The 22,014-nt window shown below is 40.8% G+C and overlaps 1 protein-coding gene across 1 annotated transcript; it reads left to right on the top strand.

Annotated features, from left to right (window-relative positions):
• Window positions 1-316: 316 nt before the first annotated feature.
• On the top strand, window positions 317-21,855 carry LOC104535664 (bone morphogenetic protein receptor type-1B; the record flags this gene model as incomplete). The annotated part of the gene is made up of 6 exons (XM_010188500.1): window positions 317-471; window positions 9,764-9,866; window positions 10,844-10,946; window positions 17,123-17,219; window positions 17,992-18,130; window positions 21,663-21,855. Coding segments are annotated over exons 1-6 (778 nt in total), but the record flags the coding sequence as incomplete, so codon positions are not given.
• Between the last annotated feature and the right edge of the window lie 159 nt (window positions 21,856-22,014).

Genomic DNA, 22,014 nt, shown 5'->3' on the forward strand with positions numbered 1-22,014 from the left:
GTAACTAAGGATTTGACCTGCGTAATGCAATAAGAGAAAAGCTGTGATCTGCAGTCTGAAAAGCACAACTTATCTCTGTGGCAGCAGCACAACTTGAACATCAGCACCTGTGATTTAATGCCACTGAGGCCCAGTAAGCCTCAAACGTGGTGACCCTTTCAGAGGCTTCCACAGAAAATACTCTGTATCGAACACCCTGCTCAGATAACTTTCTCAAATTCTGATGGGGAGAAATACTATAAAGCTTCCATCCCAAGTCTTGCAATCCAGCCTAGAACTGTTTCTTTTTTTTCCACCCCTTATGTTTACAGCCGATTTTCTAGCCAACATGCCCTTGCGAAGTTCTGGCAAGTTGAGCATGGAGACCAGGAAAGAAGACGGCGAGAGCACAGCGCCTGCCCCCCCGCAGAAGAAGCTGTCCTGTCAGTGCCACCACCACTGTCCTGAGGACTCTGTCAACAGCACCTGCAGGTCTGTGGGGTGGATATTTGGTGGTGAAACATGGGAAAACTCATTTGTGGTAGCTCAGCAGTCCCAAGTTGGGTGTTACAGTTTTTGTTTAAGCAGTAACATGTAAATGAGTTGTTTGTACATTGTGTCTGAAAGTCGGGGTAATTTTTACCTAGATATCAGCTACATATTTATATTTTTATGTTACAGTCTTTACATCCTCACAGTTTTAGATAATACTTGTATGTATTCATTGCATATGAAATATTCTGAAGGTAGGAGTTTGTTTTTAAAGATGCATGCAGTTAATGAGATGAGACTTAATGGAGATATATTGAAATGTCAGTGAAGTGAATGCTTATAAATTAATAATCCTTCTCTATGGAAGAGTATTTCTGCTCTTAGTGTGTGTCTTTGCAATAGCCAATCTATCTTTCGTAGATCATCAAGGCTTTGTTGTTTATTTTCTTCTTTTTAGCTTTTATGCCAAAAGGCAAGTGGTCTTTTTCTTGAGGTGAAGTGTTGAGTATTTGTGTTTACTAGCTGTAGTATTCTGTTTAGTTTTGTGTTTAGAGTGCTACAGACTTTTCATTTGGGTGGGACTCTGCTTCCTCAGACCTTTCTGCCTCCCCTGGGGAGAGACATGTCCAGCTGTGCACAGTCTCCTTGAAGGCCAGCCTTGGTTTGTGTTGTGCTGACACTGCCTGGAGCAGCAGAGGTGACTGAAGGTACCTGTGGTGGGACCAAGCTGCTGTCCCCCCACCCAAAAGCAGCTCATGCTGAACACATACTACTGCTGTTGAATGAGGATAGTGGTCAAAGGCCTCTGTCTTGGCTTGAGGTGTGTGTGTAAAGTTTGCTTTATCTGCAGCAAGGTAGGGCTGAGCTCTTCATATTCCACATGAGGAACTTCAATTTTTCTGCTGACTTGGAGCAGGTGAGATACTGGAGATACTCACCATCAGCTATAGCCTGGTGGAGTTGTGGGAATGCGAGAAGCATCAAAGCAAGGCATAAATGTGAGCCCAGCTGGCCATGATGGTTGGGTACGCAGTGCTCTTTGAGGTGAGACGGTCTAACATCATGTCAGCACTTCAAGGCAGCACATTAAAAAGGTGAATGCGGAAAGCCTAAGGTTGCTAAGATATTGATTGCTTTGTTGGATTTTGATTACTGTTGTTTTGTAGCCTAACTTAATTTTACTCAGCCTGCATTTTCACACTGAAATGTATCAAAGTTTTGGTGACAGCAGTAAATACCATTTCCCCTTTCTGTCTTCTTCCTTCAAATCCATGCTTTGGCCCAAAGTTAGACCTGACTGCTGTCCCATGGCAGTCAGCTTAAAAAGCTGTAAAACCCTGCTCTGATATCAATTTGCAGATCCCCTGCAGCGCGAATCGACTGTTTCCTGTTCCTGCCCAGCGAGAGCCACTGCTTTCACACGTGCAGTCTCACACACGCAGTAACAGGGAAGTTACAGATGAATTTAAATCCAAGAATTAGGGTGTACAAAAGGATCCATGTTAAGGAACCCACTGCACAAGGTTCATACCCCAGCTGGGTAGGCCTACTGTTGCACACACATTGCTTTGGAGACATCATTGACATTAAGTATTTTTCATGTTACCGGGAGCTATGAGTAAATGTCCTGTTTAAATAGATTTGTGCATTTTCCCTCACTGTGATACTTTAAAGAAACTCTGTTCAGAGCCCCCCTTACAGTATCAAATATCAACCTTAGTTTTAGCTGTTAATGCACAGGGATAGGCAGTTAAGTAGTAATAAAACACAGAATTATGCCTCCTTTTGTCTTTGTAATCTTTGCACGTTTCAGGCTTGACTGTTCTACTTGTGTGGCAATTGTTACTTTCAATTTAGACATCAAAGTAATAACTGAAGCTGAAATTTACCCATCGAATATTGTTCACTTTTCTGTTCAGGAAATTGGAAACAGTCAAAAACCTTACATGTTATCCAGAGCTACTTCTCTTTCCCATCCTGTGCCATCCCAACCTGAGCACTCTCCACCTTGCCACTTGTCCTGGTATAAGTGAAAAATTGCGGAAGTTTGGAATAATATAAAACAAGAAATTTAAGTTAAATTAAATGAAATATCCTGCCTTCATGGCGTGTCATCAATAATCCTTTTCAGGATGGTTATCATTGCTATGGCTCCCCTTACCTTGGGGTGAGAGCTGCAGTGGAGTACGAAGGACACAACACCCCTTGTTTTCCCTTCATCCGTGATCTTTTGCTTCTTAAATTCTCTACTACATAGCTGGAATTAAGGATGAAAAGTGAAATGGTACATTACAGTGAGAATAGAGTCCTAAATCTGATGTTGGGAGAGTAGTTACCAGGTCCCTGGTTAGCTGGCTGGGTTGAGACCAGGTTTCAAAGGACTTGATCAAGACCAATCAGGTTAGTAGGGATTATTAGTTTCCCCTGTGTTCATCATCCTAGAAGTCAGGCAGTAACTTTCTAATTTCATCCCAGCCTGAACAAGTATTGGCATAGTTTTAAAGCACTCGGGAATTCTCATTGAACCTTGCTGTAAAGGAGATTTCCCCATATAGGAGTTCAAACGCTATTGATCGCACTGTTTGTCTGTAGAATAGATGCACTGTTCCAGATTAAAAGTTCTTGCATTAATTATCGTCTTCCCTCAGATGTAGTCACTAAAAGCTTTTTGCATTTTATGTTAAAAAAATCAAATCTCTCGGTAGCTCTGTCGGTCTGTTGAGTTTGGATCATCCAGCCCTGCAGTAGATCTGCCAGCACATGCTGGGTTTCCCAAGGGCCTGGCAAAGCCCTGACACTCCAGAAATTCACCGAGCACATCTGTGGCCAGGGCTTGGGCTCTGGAGAGCATCAGGGACTTGTCCCTGTCACGACTCTCGCCAAAGCAGGGGAGTCTTTTGTGTGCCAGGAGCAAGGAGGGCTCTGAAAGTTCAGTGGGAGAGCATCTCAGAATAAAATAGCTATCCCTATTGCAATCACCATTGAAAATTTATCATAAAAAGCAATCTGCCATCCCACCTGAAGATTTTGGTCTGCTACCACAGGTATTTATCTATTAAAGTGTAGATCCTGCCTGTAGTACAAGTACTCCAAATGTTTGTATAAAAATGAGGACATCTGGTGGCCATTTAAAATCCTCTCCATAATTGTATTTTTAGAAATACACAATATACTTTAACTGCACCTGTATCAAATCCTGTAGCAGCCGGCTCTGTTCCTATACAGAATTTCCCTGTCTTTATACTTCCACAGCTTAAGTCCAGTAATACTTTAGGGAGCTAAGGATAACACCACAGCTTAAAATGCTGATTACTTTCTATATATCAGAAAAGCAGTCTCTCTAGTTAAAGTGTGATTTAAATCCACAAGCACAACAAATTTTGGAAGAGCCATTACAGGGTCATCTCATCAGGAGAGGGTTAGTGTCAGGGCACAGTGAAAGGGAGCCAGGCCAGGAGCTGAGAGTTATGCTAGGGCCAGCCACATCCTCACCCACCAGGACCCCATTTCCCCAAGGGTACCTGGATACAGCAGACAGGGACATCTCCCTTGGTGGGCCTTCACAGGTCTGGTAGGGTTCTGGATCCAGGTAGGAGATGGGACTGGAGACAGGAACTTCTGTACTGTAACTCAAGGGTAGAGTTAATCCTCGGACCTGAGCTTAAGTGGACCTCCTGGGCAGGGGGTGTGTAGTGGGGTGGCAGTCCCAGGTGGGGCCACTCCAGGAAATTAGAGCTCATTAGTGTGCTTAGGGCCCTGACAATTAAGATATCTGCAGAGAGTTTGCAATCTCTTGCTTGTAAAGTGTGCGTTAACCTGCAGCCTGGTGAAACTATTTTTCTTTCTGAGTATTTGTGCGATTTGTAAAAGTTTTTCAGTAAGAAAGCTCAGAGCTGCTTTGAAGACAACCAGGACCTTGTTTTACTGTTCCGTTTCACATTTTGTGTGCACAAAGTGCATGCACGGGCAGTTGTGTCTAATCATAATTAATTGCATATTTAAAAAGTAGTGTAGGACTTAATTGGCTTTGACTGTAATGGGGTTGCAGTAAAGACAGAGGCTGATTAGGTGCCTCATTGTGCTCTATTTTCCATTCACAGATAAATGCTGACAGCTTTAAAGATCAGGCTGATAGAGTTTAATTTCTTATGTGTTGCCTACTGGTCTTGATTGTGTTTCTGCCCAACTGTGTCTTGAGGTAGCTTTGGTTATCTAAAGCAATAAAATAATTAAGTTGCTTTTTCAGTGTTACCAGAGGTGATAATTCACTAGAGTAATGTTATTTTCATTCTCCTGTCCTCCAGATGATAGGATTGAATTTTCTTTATAATTTGTAATGTAGAAAGAAGATGACTTCAAGAATGGGCCAAAGCACGGAGTTCAGGCAACATTTCTTTTATGTAACTTTAATTTTTAGGTTAAAGTCAAACATTTTCCAACAAGGGAGCTATGGTGAGATGTTACAAGTTAGCCTTTCAGTTATTTTAGTTTTCATTTTTTAATGTAATTCTTCATACAGGATTGTACGCGAGGCAGTTACGTCCCTTTTGATGATTAAAACAAAAGAAAAAAACAACAAAGAGCAACAGAGGCAAATTCTTACAAGCTCCAGTATTTCATTGCCCCCTCTGCCAGGGCTGTACGTCTCATACCCTCAGTGGGTGACTTCAGTCCAAGTGCTTGAACTGAAATGCAAAGTTCCCCTCCCACACTTTCCAACCATACCCAAGAAATTACTTTTTCTCAGTTTTATTCAGGGCTTGCCCATTAGTTCTTTAATATAAACCTGATGCTAAACCATAAAGCGAGTCCAATCTCTCTGTATTGAGACCTGTTACATTACTCTCAGATCGTTTTTTAGTGTATAGGAGTACTTTGGTGTTACTGTGCAGAAAGTGCTAAAATACCTGAGATTTCCCTTGCATATTGAATTTACTTATACCAAAAAAAATTTCCAAACCAGCAAATACCCATGTTAAGTGTGTTCTAGGATTGAGAACCACGACTACGTCATACAAATTCAACTGCAGGGTAAACTTAAGGTCAAGCAAATGAAAACATTTGGTCTGTGTTTAAATTTTGGAGACAAAGGAATAAAAGAAAAAAGGAAAAGAGGAAAATGAATAGTTTTATTTTTACTCTTTACTTCTTGATAGTTCTCACACCTACTGAGATGGATTTAGCACATAAGTGAAAGCTGCTAGAGACCCCTGGTGAAAATGCAGAGGTACCCGTGCTTGGTGCTGTTGCCATACCCCAAGTTGTGCTATCAGGTCTATAGACTTGTCAAATCTCACATACTCAGCATGAAGCCTGGACAGTTTCTAAGGCTTTCCAAAACAGATGAAAATTGTTTTCTGCATTGTGAACCCCATGTATCAGGGAGAACTGTTTGATCTGAGTTGCGGTTTAGTAGAACAATGCAAGACCCATTTGGTGGGCCAGATCATGTCTCGGTCCTGGGAGAACAGTATGGGCAGGTAGCATAGAGATACTATTGATTGATAGACCTATATATGATACAGAAAAAGATGCTCTGCTAGGATGCGTTGGGTACCCTCCTTTCTCTCCACGTGTAGCACTGTAGGGTCGTCATTGAGCACCCAGAGAGCCAAAAGGTGCCACACAGTGCAGCAGCATGTGGTAGGACCAGCATCACCACCTCGGAGACTTGTGTGACCAGAAGCTTTGGCCCACCGTGAGCCAAGTTGTTTGCTTTGTCACACCTGTGTGTCTCCCCTTGCATTCAGAGTGGCTGTGCAAACATCTAAAGGTGCATCTGGCTCAGCAGTTGTGTAGTGCTGTTCTTCTCGCTTGGTTTCCTGTTACTCTCTGATGCACAGCCACTAACTCTATTATTTTTTGGGAAAACTGGCCTGCGTTAAACACATTTACAGTGGCTCTTTGTTTTATGGATGGTGTCCAAAGACGGGATTTTGTTAAATGTAGCCTTCAGCATCTTCCTTAAGTGAAGGATGTGACAAAATATGTGAATTAGAGGCAAATTGGGAGTCAGCCAATTTTCAAATTAGATTCTTTCAGCGACTCTTTACAGAAGAATACTAACTTTTCAGTTTCTCTACATAATATAATCTAACGTTTTTTGATCATTTTTTAAAACAGTGTAGAAACTTGTCATGTTACCTTGGATGGTAATGAAAAGATGCTCTTTCTGATGTCAAAACCTGGAGACAAAAATAATAATACTCACATGGATTCAATTGCAAATAAAATTAAAGATAAGGAATCTTTTCATCAAGTTATTTAACCCATCTGCTTGTGACAGTCACTGAATGAGGGAAAGATGTTGCTGTTCCAAGATATATATTGCCACCTCTGGCTGCATCGCTCACAGAGAGCAGGACAGGAAATATTCAGCGGTCAAGTTTTGGTAGCTGAGGTATCACAACTTTTGTGAGAAATGGCTGTTGGCCAGGGAGGACATCTGCGGGAGCAGCTGCAAAGCTCTTGGCCTCTGTTCCTCTCTTCTGACATTGACTAAAGGTCTCAGCTACGATCACCTCTTTCTTTCTGGTAATCTGTAATTGTAGCAGCACCTTCTACATCCGTGTCTGTCAGTGTTTCCGCTATTAACTCTCTCTCTTCCTGGCATTTGACTTGGCTGTAAAAATTCACTCTTGGCAAATATGTGACATACCAAATCTGTGCTTATTAGCAAATCCAAAATGTATTTAATCACTCTCCTGCACCATAGTCTAGTAAGATGATGCTTTAGTAGAGGAGGTTAGTGGTTGTATAGCCCGATGTATTCAGTATCATCAGGTTGAGTTCTTTCTTTAGACACCATTTGCAGAATCAATTTACACAGAATTAAAATTACAGAGTTTAAGAAAATAATGGATCTATGCTACAAATTTTTGCTAGAAAGTGAATAGTTTTTTTCGTATTGCTTTGCATGTATCGGCAATGTACATACGTTTCTATTTGTGCAGTCACCAAAATAAACGTAAAATTGTATAAGATGCAGACTACCTGACATGTTTCTGACTTGTGATACTAGTAAGAACAGTTTCATTTCTACCATAGGCAGGTAGGAGGTAGGGTAATCAATAAAACAGCAGGGATATGCCCTGCCCTTTACTTGCAGCATGTGGTCCATCTGACATCCTGTGAACCAGAAGAGGTTGGAGGCTGAGGGGAGCAGGTAAGAAATGCTGCTTTCTTTGCAGAAGAGTTGCTTCTGCCTCTCACCGTAACACCTGAAAAGAGAAATCAATAGAATAATGAGTTCTTATATTGCAGGAAAACTTTCTGGTTTATTTTTTCTTAGAGGAGAAAACAAGCATTTATTCTGCTCAGTATTGCTATTTTTAATTGTCTCACACTTCTCCTTCATTGCTCTGTTGTTTGTAAGGAACGTGATTTATCCTTATTACTGGAGCTTTATAACTTTTCTGTTTTGCTCTATGCAATCTAATTTTGTTTGTCATTTAAATTCGGAGTAAAATTTTCAGAGGGTCTAAAGTGCTCGAGGAGCCTGAATTTAATTTTCAGAAATGAGCTAAAAATCAGAGTCCCATGGCAAGTCAGAAAAAAATGAAATTAAACTGCTGACTTTCTGGCTTCTTTTTTCCCTTCTGCAAACAATTTAACTTTCCTTCCCCTGCTTTTCTTGGGCAAACTGAGCGTTTTGTTTTTTGCTGGGCACCGTTAGCTGTGGAGTTCATTTTTGTGTTTCACTTGATTGCAATTTATTGTTTGGTTGCTCTGTCCCCTGGGTTAAACTTACTCATTACTTTGAATCAAAGGCACCATGCAAACAAATAAAATCTAATCTAATCTAATATAATATTCTGCTCTAATGGATTCCTTACAGTCTCTCTTCTTGGCAATCCTATTGTTCCTATCTCTTAAGCTTCAGCAATGAAATCAAGGTGGTTGTTGCCCAGAAGGGTTGCTGTCTCCTTTGCCTTGCTCGTATGCGCAATGTCAAAGAAGGGTGGAAGTCATTGCTCGCTTCTATGAGAAAGTCATTTGTAATGTGCAACTGGTTACTTTTCAAATCCAGAAGTCAATAACCCATGATAGATTATTATTTGAAGTAATAAGCTTACTGTGGCTAGACCCTGCACCACTGATATAAGAATATGCCGCAGCAAATGTTTGACATGATCCTATCCAGCATCTCTGTCGTGTAGCTAATACTTACAAATTGTGTTTATCTCCTATATGTGTAGCTGTGCCTCTTGTTTCCTACATCTTCATTGCCTTTGCTGTTGTTGCTCTGTTAGACTCCCCTTTATTCAAGTAAGGAGCAAATCACCTGAAATTTTGCTTTGTTTAAATTTTCTAATCCTTTTTTCTTTTTATTTCCTTGTTGTAACCGAGTTTGTTTCTTCTCTTCTGAAAAATACTCATTGCACATAATAACCAGTGTTGTTTTCCTGAGGAAATAACAGAATTTTTTAAATGTGACTTAAATGTCTTATATTAAAGAGTTCTTTCTTTGGTTTTGGATCCTCTTCCTGCAAATCGCTCAATTTATATTTCTTAGACATGTTACATGTCTCCCTCAGAGTGCTGAGAAATTAATGTACAGCAGTCTCAGTAAAATGGAGCCACCCTTTTTGCACCTTCCTCCCCTTCTTTCCATAAGGATTCAGGCATTTGACCCTCATGGAGGAAGGACATTTATCACCAGCACCATCTAGCCATATGTTAGGATACTTGTCCTCCCTGGTGCATGTTCTTGTAAATGGAAGATAATAGATCACTTTAGGGTTATAACCTAAGTAAACAGTTATGAAGGGTGTTGATGCTAACTCAAGGGCTCATACACAAGAGTGTTGCAGTTTGTAATATGGTTAAAACAGGAATCACAAATCACTTTTAATAATATTTAATGTTTAGTATCTCAAAAAAATTGGCTTTTTCAGGCCCCCACCATGGTGCAAATATCCATGTGATATTCCCATGCAAGGTAGACCTGCTGTAGCACTGATACTTGCATTTTTATTCTTCTCCAAAGTCTTGACACACTGATGACTATAGGCAGAGAATTGAGACATTTGTTAGTGGGTTTTATAGCTGTGAAATGTTGGAAAGGTGTGTGCCAAGTCCAAGGCAGAGTGTCCTTTATGTGAACAAGAGCTGGTCCTTAGCACTCTCAGCTGTTGGACTGCATTGCCAGAAGTTGCTTTGGGTACCCTGAGTCTTCCCGCCTGCCTCAGTACATTGATTTGTTAAAGAGAAATTTGCCTTGCAAGGAACAGACTTTTAAGACTATACCCACTTCAAAGCCTTTTCCTGATGCATCCTTTTCAATCCTCAGCACTGATGGCTACTGCTTCACCATAATAGAAGAAGATGAGTCCGGGGGACATTTAGTCACCAAGGGATGTCTCGGATTAGAGGGCTCAGACTTCCAGTGTCGGGTAAGAAGGCTTTTGCTGCCTGAGTGTCACTTGGCTTTTCGAGAGATTGCAGCTAAGGTGCAGTCAACAGATATTACTATGTCCTTGTTTTTCACTTCTGTCCATTTGGCAGATAGTTGCTCCGCACTGATTGCTGAGAGGAGTGCATTTATATCCCCAGATGATGATATTATAGCAGCTTCTTACAATAACTTAAGTATTTGGGTTTGGCTCAGCTGTTACTAGTAATGTGACTGTTCGGAGGAAGTTTGAATTTAGAGAAATGTAGTCTAATTCTTTTAAGTCTTCCTGATAGCTAAAGTTATTTAGGATGTTATTTGATGGCCTGGAGCAACATTTATATCTTACATGGGTTTACACTTTGATTTTGGATTTCTGATGCCAGATATTCCCTTCACATCCAATGCTCACCTGATGGAGAGCAAGTCTTGCTGCAGGAATGGAAGGGATATGGGCCATGAGACAAGGTGGCTCTGAAGTGTTTGCCTTTCCTAACATTAACTTTAAATGATTTGCTATGAGTACAGGAACAGTCTAACCATCAAGGTCCATGGAAGGTGTTTTACCCAGCTTCCCATGAGAGCAGAAGCAGCAGCTAAATCAGTCCACACAGTAATTCCTGCAGTATTCTAGCTAAACTGTTTTGAATACCCACATCAACTTATTTTTGTAATGTAAGTCTAACTGATGGACATATGTGACTTTCACAGTTCTGTCTTGCACCACTAGAGTCAATCAGTCCCTTCTGCAGCACTAGGGCACCAACAGAAATACATTAGGGGTGAATTAATCTGATGATCTAGCTGAAATGTTGCTGGATGTGCTCAGTGACAGATATCCTCGCTCGATGCATCCTAGAGATCTGTAACTGACTGCAGTCCAGCTGATAAGCACATCTTTCTCTCAGGTGCCAGAATGACATTGTGTGTTTACAACACAGATAATGACTTTGCTTTTTGTCGAATTGTTTCGTGCAGGACACTCCTATCCCACACCAAAGAAGATCTATTGAATGTTGCACAGGCCAGGATTACTGTAACAAACACCTTCACCCTACACTGCCCCCACTGAAAAATCGAGGTAAGGAGAAGTAAATCCAGTCCCAAACTGATCTTTTCCTGCTGTTACTCTTTGTGGCTCAGGAAGAAACAAAGCCACAATCAAAGCACCCCATTCCACCTGCACATAATTGGAGAGATAAACTGCATTAAACAGTATTGCCGAATTCCTTTAGGTCACATGAAGAGTGGTGCCTTGACCCGTGGTTGCTGATGGTTGCTATTATTCATGTTGCATACATGCAGTGAAGACCAGGTGCATTAGAGTTGTGTGATATTGTCCTAATACAGACCTGCTGGTTATCAGAAGTCTTCTCGAAGACTTGGGTTAGTTGTGCCATGTATGTTTACAGCCTGATAATAAAAACTGAATCCTATTTGTAGTCCTTGCAATATGCATTGCTGTTGTTCATAACTCCACACACAGCTGGGACCAGATCCCCAGTGGTTAATCAGTCAGTCCAAGTTGACTGAAGTCCATTAAGCTTCTCTTATTTAAAGGATCTGATAATCCAGCACTAGGACAATAACTAATCACTAAAGCGGATTTTCTGCTTGAAAAATGTAGCTGAAAATAGGATGTAGAGTAAGAACTCATGCACTGATTTTTTTTTTCAATTGTTTTCTGAGAACAAATGGACGTGTATTAACTTGGTGGATTCTGGGAGAAGGTTTTAGCTTTTTTGTTTGTTTGTTTAAACATCAACATCTGAAAGCTGGTGAAACTATTTTGGCTGGATGTTACAGAATACGTTTTATAAAAATGTATTCCTAGTTAAGTGTAAATTAATACATGATAAACTCTTGGGATTGGCAGCAATGGCCAAGATTTGTGGTGGTCAGCATGGAGTTTAGTCTGCCAGCCAGTTCAGGGTTGCAGGAGAATTTGTAATCGTGGCGATCTTACTTGAAAATCCAGATCAGTCTGCAGATGTACTTTTAATTATGCAAACAGCAGATACTTACACAACTGCATGCTCAGAGAAAGCCTTCGTGCATGTAAACTGTTCCCTTCGTGCCTATGAAATTCTGCACAGATGGGCTGCAGAATCAGGCCTATGGAGAGTAATATGTAAATATTTCACTGTTTACTAGCAAGCCATTGAGTCAGTGAGAACTCATAAAATTCTGACTTCCAGCATAAGAGTTATGTACTACTTTGTTGGTTTTTTTCATTTTAAAAAGTTCTTTGGACTGAGGGAGAAGGTCCAAAAGGAAGCCAATATTTATTCACACTTAGTATATCAATAAATATAATTTCTGTTTGGAAAACAGTGCCATGATTTCTTCTTGCTGCTGACTGAGTTTATTTTATGTTAAACCTACTTAAAAATACTGAACCAATGCCTAACACTAGACATCTGCCTTATTAACATTTTAGTTATTTGGCAATGCTATCTGCTACTTATACAGAAAGCAGTAAAACAATCTTCTGGTAGTGGCAGAAGCTGTTAGGATCAATGTTGGTTTTGCTCTGTGTGTATGTGGGGTAAATAACACGTTACTTGGGCCTCATGGTGGCCGAGCCATTAAATAGCAGAGAAAATATTTGTTGAAAGAAAACTTTCATAGAGTTGGAACAGGATTCTAGCTGCTCTGTGTTGCAAAGTTGTCTGGTTTAGCATGGCAAACAAAAGGCAATGTATTCACTCAACATGTCCTGAAGACTTTTGTTTGAAATAAGCTCTCGCACTACCGGTGTCCTGATCGTATATTGTGGAAATACATCTCAGGAGTTGCTTCATTAAATGTGGCTGGACAGGGCTGAACTCAGCACCTTTATTAAAACCTTAAGTAAATTTGTCATTCTTGGTGCCAGGCCTGTTTTAATTTGTCATTGCTGTATCATAGTATGAAAGCTAAGAGAAAAGCCATAGTTTGAACTGTAGTTCTTCACTACAACCAGGTACAAATACTACATAAAAATGCATGCTCCTGCCAGTGCCCAGTGCTGTGGCTGTGATCATTGTTTCTACTGGGAACATTTAGATTGGGCTGTGATTGACTGAGTACTGTCAGAATTGTATATCAAATTTAAAATAAACTATGAGTAGAAAGGAGGAGAAGATAGACTTAAAAACAAGCTTCTAGGAGCAACCTCCTGACCTCCAGGATTCCATGAAAAATATGTATGTTCCTCAGCATCTGAAAAGCAAACAGAAATTTGGCTTCTGATGAACTGATGTCTGAGGTCATATCTCATGGGAAACAGAGTCTAGGGAGAGTGTCCAGCTGCAGGTCAGAGGTTGTTGAACTGCAAATTAACCTATGCACCAAGGTAACATCTACGAAGGCAAGCAACTTGTGTTCTCAGAGTGCTTTTGCAGACCGGGCATGTGCTGGAAAGTCAGTTTTATATCCCCCTCCTCATGAAAAGAAATGAGGACCATGTACACGAAAGTGGGAGCTAGAAGAATTACACTGGTCAAAGCAAGGCTTGTTGAGAAAGATGGAAGAAACAACAGCTAAGCCTAAGTTTTGAGCTCATCTTGGTTCAGAAATAGCAGGATAAAGTATCCCAGAGAAACCATGAAACCCTCGTCCCAGCTGTACATCTGTCTTATTAAGGAAATGAGAGTCATAATTGGGTCTGATACAACACCTCTGCTTTAAACAATAAAAGATATTCCTGGAAATGCCAGCGAAAGCGCAGGCTGAGACCAGTCGAAAGGAGAAATATGTCTTTACTGATTTAGAGCCTATATAAGCAGAAGTGGTGGTGCCACCATGTCTGGCTCCCTGCCTGTAGAGCTAGTGATGAATGGGCAAGGGAACGATTGGAGGAATGATGGGGTTTGATGTGTGCACACAGTCTCCACGCCTCAGATTTCACTGCAGCTTTTACTCGGATAACCGTAACATTGTGAACTGGAGGGACCTGGGGAGGGAGGGGAACCTCCTCTCCCTTTGATATGCTGACTTCTCCCTTGAACCTGCTGGGTGGCCATTTCAGTGCACTCCTCAGCATGGTCCTGTGGATGGCAAAGTGAGGGGGAACAAGTGGAGGAGGAAAAATCACAGGAACATGACTGAGAGGCAGCTTGGTATCACCAGGGACCCCCCTTTTGTTGCCTTCTCTCCCTTTCTGTGCTGCTCACCCCTGACACCTGCGCCCACCGCTATTTTTGTACAACATTAAAACTTAACATTTTGTATACATTTACAATATAAGCTGAGCTTCGCTATTATCAGCCAGCCAAAGTACGTAAGAAGCTTCCCAAGCCTACTGTGTGTTTGTTCTGTGCTCCCCACTCTGTGCTCCTGGTCATCGCTCACTGCTGCCTCCGTGGATGCTCCTGCTTTTTCTCACAACCCTGCTGCTTGGCACGTTGCAGTTGCCAAGTAACATAACACTAAAAAGCACAACGTTGGGCTTCCTAAAGAACAGAGTATCTCCATCACCGAAAATGGCGCCAACTGGTACCCACCACAGTCTTCGCCACAATTCCCACGAGCTTAATTAACGATTAAGTGGACTCTGAGTTGAGTTGCCCCATCCCTCCACCTGGCCAAGGAGGTGCAAAAGATGGTGCAGGGAAAGGGAGGTTTGTCCTGCTGCTCTGTGGGGAACAGCATGAGCTGTCGGAGGAGAGAAGAGCTGGGTCTCCAGCAGCACCAGCCTGGCTCAGGTCAACAGAACAGACAGACCTTGCTGGTATAAGAATGGGGGCGTGCTTTTAATCTCGTGTTGTCCACATGCCAGTGGGTTTATGAAGTCCTCAAGTGAGCAAGCAGATGAAGTTCTGCCAAAAATGCTTTGAAAATGCAGGAAGTATTTGAAAGGTGAGACTACAGCTCACTTATCGTCAATATTGCCTCTCATCATATGTAGCCAAATAAATATAAAGACATATGGAAATGATTCTCCTCTCCTGTGAGAGCCAGTTGCATGCCCATGGTGTGTGTTGTGAACCACTACTAAAGCTGTGATAGCTGGCTCTGGGGGACATCACCTACTACAGGAGTGTAAGCATTGCTGCTGTTGCAGCCTGTGTTGATTGCTGCCAGCTCAGAGTTGAGGATACAGTCCTTTATATCCTCCATGCTTTCCTTGCACTTGCTTCACATAATTGCATTTGGGTACCGAAGAATTTTGCAGTGTTGGAGTCTAAGGTCTGTTTGAGAGCTACACAGCACTTCCAAAATGCCCTCTGGGAAAATCAAATTGCGTTTCTTTTTTCTTGTGAAGGGGAGAAGCCTATTTTGAGCACAGGGTTTCTATCATTTGAAATTATATGCATTTGGTTAAGATTTCAACATCTTTATCATTCCTCTCCCAAATGTATGTACTTGGACACACACAGGCGGCATGAACAGTGGGGGTGCTTTACAAGTTATGGTGGTGCAACACTTTGTGTCCGTGTAAGAGTGCAGACTTCCATGGCTTTGCTCTTTGACATACGGAAGTATAAGCAAGACCTGAATTGCTCCCTCTGTGCCTGATATCGACATTCATTACGGCTAAGCACAAAGCCCACTTTCAGTCGTGGCTTTACTCTGAGAAGTGGGAAAACCCTTGCTGCCCATAGATATCCAGCTTTCTCCGAGCTGTAAAAATCCAACTGTGTCGTCTCTCTGTTCCATTTATCCTCTCCTCAGCTGGTGGACTGCAACATCTCAAACTCTTGCAAACCCCTCCGTTGTAGAGAGGAATGGCTGCTCACAAAGCATGAACTGGACCCCTTCACCCTACCGAGCAGCCATCACCTTTGCCAGAGAGGTCTGGGCTCCCCAGGGTGCTCTCGGTTTTGGCTCGCAGCCGTCTCAGAGTGGCAGCCCAGGTGGAAATCTGCTGTGGTGAGGAGAATGATGGGCTCCAGTGTTTTCCTGATAGACACAGTGTCAGTGTCCCCTTTCAAAGGCAGCAGCCATGTCTTGAATGTTTACATTGTTAATGCTCCTGGAGCAGGTAATGGCAGGTTTAAACATGATCAGTGTGATCAAAAAGTGCCTTGGTTGGTAATCTCTGTTTGTAGTGGGAAGGGGAAGGAAAAGAAATAGTTTGGGGGCAAAAACAGAAGGAGAAACTGGATCTTTCAAATAAAAGAGTCTGACAGTAAACCAAGAGTCCCTTTGGAATCTCCTTGTCTCATTACCCTTGTAAATCTGAAACGTAATAGCACCGTTCCAGGATGAGTCGATACAGATAGATTTCTTGCATTTTACGATGTGTTCGGCATTAGTCTGAAAGATCCAAGACTGCGAGGCCGGGAGAGCTTCAGGAAACATAGTCCTCATTTGCGTTATATCAGATAGCAACTTTGGAAAGGCAGTGCTGAAATACCGTAATTTTGAGAGTTTGGGGTGTGGGGGATGTTAAAGAATAGCGCTTGGTTTCTTTTCTTTGTTTTTCAGCAGAGAAACATGCACGAAGGTCAGACTTGCTTGCCTGAGCTGAGAATACAAGTTAGGAGATTAATGGTACACTGTAAAGGAGAATATGAGTCTCCTATGCAGATTGACTGAAACAATTTAATAGTTCTTCCGTAACAGCATTTTCTGCAAGTTATTTGACACCTTTAATTTTCAAAGTGTTTTACAGAATAGCTGCTGGAAGGATAGTTTTGCCCACCAGCATAGGAAGGACTTGCTGGCACTCAGGGCTGCTGTAGAGTGAATGGAGAGGAAAAATCCTGCTCAGGTGTTTAAAACAGGATCCAAGAGACAGATTACTCTGCAGTGGTGGAAATAGACTTTCAAGGCCTCTCGTGGCCTGCCTTTTTTTATGGGTTGGATGGTCCCAATGTGCCTTTCCTCCTAGGATAAATGCAATTATTATTTTTTCTATATATTAACTGCCTGATAGGATGCTACTTAATAGGAGTGATTTAAGATAGAGGCAATGGTTTTTTGTATGTCCTGGCCAATCCCTTAGGTTAAGACATAGAGTTACGGGTATTAATTGATTTTTCATTCAGAGCCAAATGGGGAACTGCGAATTAAGCAAATTTTTTGCCTGAGTGACGTCTGAAAAATCAAATAGGCTTTTGGAGGTGCTGGTTCTGTCCTGGTCAGCCAGGGTCAAAGAGGAAATGTACAAAATGCCTGGGGAATCCAGGGGTATCTTGTACAGGACTGCAGTAGAAAAGAGAGGAAACAACCTTATGCTTGCTGCACTTTTTAAGGCTTGTGTCTTTGATATTGACTTTGTACCACCTCCCTTTCCAAATTTTCCACCTTCCTTGTTTTTAACCCCAGACTTTGCTGAAGGAAACATTCACCATAAGGCCCTGCTGATCTCAGCGACTGTTTTCAGTATACTTCTGGTGCTCATCATCATATTCTGCTACTTCAGGTAAATAAGGAATACTTTACCAGCTTGTTAATGTTTCTCCCAACATTTATCTTTTTATAGACCTAGGAATTTTTTTTTAAAAAAGAAGTGGACCTTAAGGAAAAGAAACGCGAAACTGTAATTTTACAATGAGGAAGAGCATGTATTTTATTCATGCTAGTCACAGGTATCGGTGTGATGTATTTCATATACCCTCTTTTGCCCAACATCCTAAAAAGCCATTCAGGCAGCAGCACAAATTATTCTTTACCGAATCTAAGAAAGCCACAGGACAAATTTTATATTGAGTAAATAAACCTAAGGCTTCTAAATGTGTTTATATTGTGAAGAATTGATCATAAAAAAAAGAGGAATACAGGAATGTAAGTAAATATGTCTAGAATGTTATCATAATCTACGTACGTTATGTCTAAATAATTTGTCACATTTTTTAAATAGTCCCAGATCCCATGACCTTACCTTCTCTGGCTCCTAAAAGATCCACTAAAGTCAGTAAAATAAAACTGTTTACTTGGTCTGTGTTTTCTGAAAGAAAAACATTTGATTGCTTTGCAAACTTACACCAGATTGCGTGGTCTTTGAGTTTTATACTTCCAGTTTTGATGCTGAAAACAGTCACTAAAAATAAAAAATTTGGGCAGTGAGTTTCCTCTGGGAAGCAGAAGAAGCTGTGAGTCTGTAAATGAAGGAAACGTGAAGGACGATGTGCATTATTCATTGCACATGTGTCCGTTGTATTCAAAGCTAATTTCACTTCCATGTAAACTGGCAGGTACAAACGCCAGGAGACGCGGCCCCGCTACAGCATTGGGCTGGAGCAGGATGAGACCTACATCCCCCCTGGAGAGTCCCTGAAGGATCTGATCGAGCAGTCCCAGAGCTCAGGGAGCGGCTCCGGGCTCCCTCTCCTGGTAATGAAACAATGTTATTTTAATGCACGTTTAAACGGTAAAAATGAATAGAGGGAGAAGACAAAATGAGGCACAAAAGTTATATTTATGTGTCCTCAGTTGTTTTAGGTATTTTTTCCTCTCTGAGAAACGACAAGGATTTAAGCCGGCGAACAGCTGTGTTAGACTCAGGAGACTTTTTTTCATGTAGACTAAGCCAAAAAAGCTTAGGGGTTTTTTTACTCATTTACTCAGGTCATTTCTTATTTCAGATATCCTTGGGTAAGTACTGGCTAACAGAGCTCACAGAAATTCATCAGGATTTACCTCAGTGTGCAGGACAGCATCTGGCCCGCTGATCTTACTGTCTTGCTTTTTATGTGCAACACACAAAATCATTTCAAACACCGACACTTCGTCTTTATGTAAAGGGAACTGTAGTTCCTCAAACCTGCAGCCTTTTTATGTGTAAACTTCACTTTGCATCTAGAAGTCAAGACCAAATTATTTTTCCTTGTAGTGTAGTAATCTCCAAGTTTAAAGGCAGGGGAATGCAGTTTGGGATTATTTGTGAACTGACTCTGGGATGACTGAGCCCCCAGAGCTCACCTGCTGGAAAGGCAGAAGTTTCACATTCTGTGGCAAAACAGCTCTGTTCACCAGGGTTTTTTTTCTGGGGGTCATTGTCACTTTTTAGCACTGAAAAATAAAAGCCAGGTTACTTATTTAAAACACTGCCTCTAAGAAAATGAATTAGATTTAATTTTCATTTTTCAGAGACAGTGTCCCTCCTGTCTCCCAAACCTATTAGTTCGTATTGATCCTGTTACTGCGGATGTTGTCCTGTTTCCAAGTGCCACATACTTTCTATCTGGTTTTTGCCCACACATCTTGTTTCTATACCCTAAAGAAGAAATAAAATCGGAAGTTTTGTAATTCCTTAAAAATGAAGCAACACACTGAGTGGTTGGCGAAAATCCGACTAAACTCAATTTGTTATGGCAGGAGAAAGTGCTTAGAATCCCATTTAAATTAAGTGCTGAATTTTTTTTTTTATAAATGAAACAGAAACCATCCTATCTTCTGCCAGTCTTCTTCTTTGCTCTCTCAAGCCTGGAGACTTTGCAGCCCCTTGACCAAGTGCTCTTCCTGAAGACACTTTTCCCCCCTCTCTCTTTGCTTACGAAAATGCATACTTTTTCCCCCCAGACTTTCCCTTTAAGTAGTGATTTTCTGTGGAAGATAAGAAAAATGAGAGTTATAATGAACCTTGCACTTGGTAATAAATGTTTGCTGCATTTCTCAGACAGCTACAACTGCTGCAGACTCCCTGGAAATGCACAGATTAATACCTCTGGGCCCGTGCCTGAACCAAGTCTATAGAAAGTGCCTAGCAATAATGCTCTAGACTTTATTGTCAAAGAGTTTGGTTTTAAATGTATTATTTCTTATGCAAAGACTGAAACATCCAAAGTTGTTATTTCAGGAAAGTAAGCCACAGATTTATTACAAAAATGTCACTTTATGCTAAACACTAATGTCTTCCTTCTGTGCAGAATATTTATTTTAATGGGTACAAATATTATACCAAAACCAAGCATTAACCAAGATTTTATTGAGACTTTGACATTCAGAAAGCATTCTTTTTCCTGATCTGTTTGTTCTTCTGGCAGAAAAGTTTGCTGCCAATCAAATTTTAAACCAGGAAAAAAAATACAGTAAATTGTACATAAAGTCTTTGAGCCAACAAACCAGGATGCTCAGTCAAGTCTGTGCAAGCAAAGGGAGCCCTATTGGCCTTGACAGAGCAAGAAATGGAGGCGAAGCTGTTACCCTGTGAAATCCACATGCGAAATCGGGGAGGGAGATTTGACTGTGGAGAGAGTTATTTCCATGGTCTGTATGAAGAGTTTACTGAATTACAGTTTGATCTCTAAATTTTCACGCTTGTTTTGGTTTTTTTTCCTAATTCCTCTTCCAATGGATTTTACTTTTCAAGGGACTGCATCCCAGCCAAAGGTTTGAAGTTCTCTGTAAAAATATTGAAGTTACAAAAGGTTGATTTGTTTGAATTTTCATCTGCATTAGCTGAATACATTTAGCTGAACATCGGAAAAACCGAATGCAGAAAGTAGAAATAGTTGGTAATTTGTTTGATTCCAGTCAGGGAGAGGAAGCAAAGGACCCTACCTGGGTCCTCTACCCTCACAGAGCTCAAGCAGCAAAATACACAGATTTGAAGAAAAGTAAAAAAGACCCCAACCCCTCTCAGTGTAAATGATTCACATGAACATTCAGCATGTTTATGAAATAAATTCACCCAACAATTTTGATTAAACAATTTGTTTTAGAAATCATAATAAGTTTATGATTCAAGAAAGGATAAAATTCGTTAAAATAAAATAAATCGTTCATAGGAAATCGTTTGACCAGTTCTAGCAAGAGGAAACCAGGTTAAGGCCCTTCACTTGGTATTCTGCCGCCTGAAAACCCATAACAGAAATGTGTTTTTCATTTTCTTAATGTAATTTAATAAGGAACTTTTCATCATTAAGTATTGTAATTCCATGTACTTTATGATGCCATTACATATATTTGCACAAATTAAGTTATTTGATATAACTGCATTATTGTTCAGGATGCATTTTTAAAATTGGTAAAATAGAAAGCAACAATGCTAAAATGACATTACAAAATGTTACAGCAAAATTCCAATGTAATATAACTATTGTCCAATCACTATATAAGAGTATAAAAGAGTATAAATCAGTTTTAAAAAAATAAGGCTAATTTCTGTTCTTGGCTTTCATTGATGCTAATCAAAAATAATGGCACTGAAGCCACCATCTTGGAAGTCTAATAATACATTGCAGGACTGAAAAAATGGGATTCTGTTTAAATGACAGAAGAAGAAAGCTGAGACTTTTGAAATAGCTTTGCATTTGTATGGTTTTCTTCTTTGTCTAATATGTCTAATACGAAAACCAGAGATTTATTTCCAAAATAAATTGTGATAGACCTTACATAATAGGTTTTGAATTCTTTTTTGGACGTATGTTCATGCTGCAGTCCTGCTCCACATTACTAACCTGGTGGTTTCCACTGGACCTCCCAGGGATAACAAAGGAAGCAAACCAAGTTAAAGTTTAAAATCAGGTTTTGATCATTTTTTGTCAGCCAAGATTGCAAAAAATATTTGGGATTACATAAATTGCCTATGGTTTCATAGTCACTCAGACACTGCAATAACCATGCTGCAATAAGCTGCTTGAAATTTGAATATGAATGGCGGCAAAACTAAGAGACCTCAAATTTGTACTTGTCCAAATCTTGCCAACTGCTTGGGCCAGATGAAAAACTCCCTGCATTGGACTCTATTTAATTTTCTTTCAAAATCTTGCGAAAGCATCTCGGTTGTGGATGAAATCCATGTCATGATGTCCACAAATTCCCCTTTCTTCTGGGCTTGCTGCATGGGACAAGACACAGGAGGAGGGAGGTGAATGCAGAAGGTTTTTGTGGAGCGGGCTGTAACCATCTTGGCTTTTCACAGGTTCAAAGGACCATCGCGAAACAGATTCAGATGGTAAAGCAGATTGGTAAAGGTCGCTATGGAGAAGTCTGGATGGGAAAGTGGCGTGGCGAGAAGGTAGCTGTGAAGGTGTTTTTTACAATGGAGGAGGCCAGCTGGTTCAGAGAAACAGAAATCTACCAGACTGTCCTGATGAGGCATGAAAATATTCTCGGTGAGTGAAATGAAAGAGAATTATTTGACAGCGCAGGTTTCTTCAGTTTAAAAATTTTGTATTTGCTGTTGTCTGATGCACTTTGCTATGTGCTTTGTTACCTGCCGTGCCCTGTAGTTAGCCACCCGGCACTTTTCACAAGAAAGATGTTTCAAGGGT

This window comes from Mesitornis unicolor, unplaced genomic scaffold, assembly GCF_000695765.1.
Source record: "Mesitornis unicolor isolate BGI_N332 unplaced genomic scaffold, ASM69576v1 scaffold39817, whole genome shotgun sequence".
NCBI classification, from domain to species: Eukaryota; Metazoa; Chordata; class Aves; order Mesitornithiformes; family Mesitornithidae; genus Mesitornis; species Mesitornis unicolor.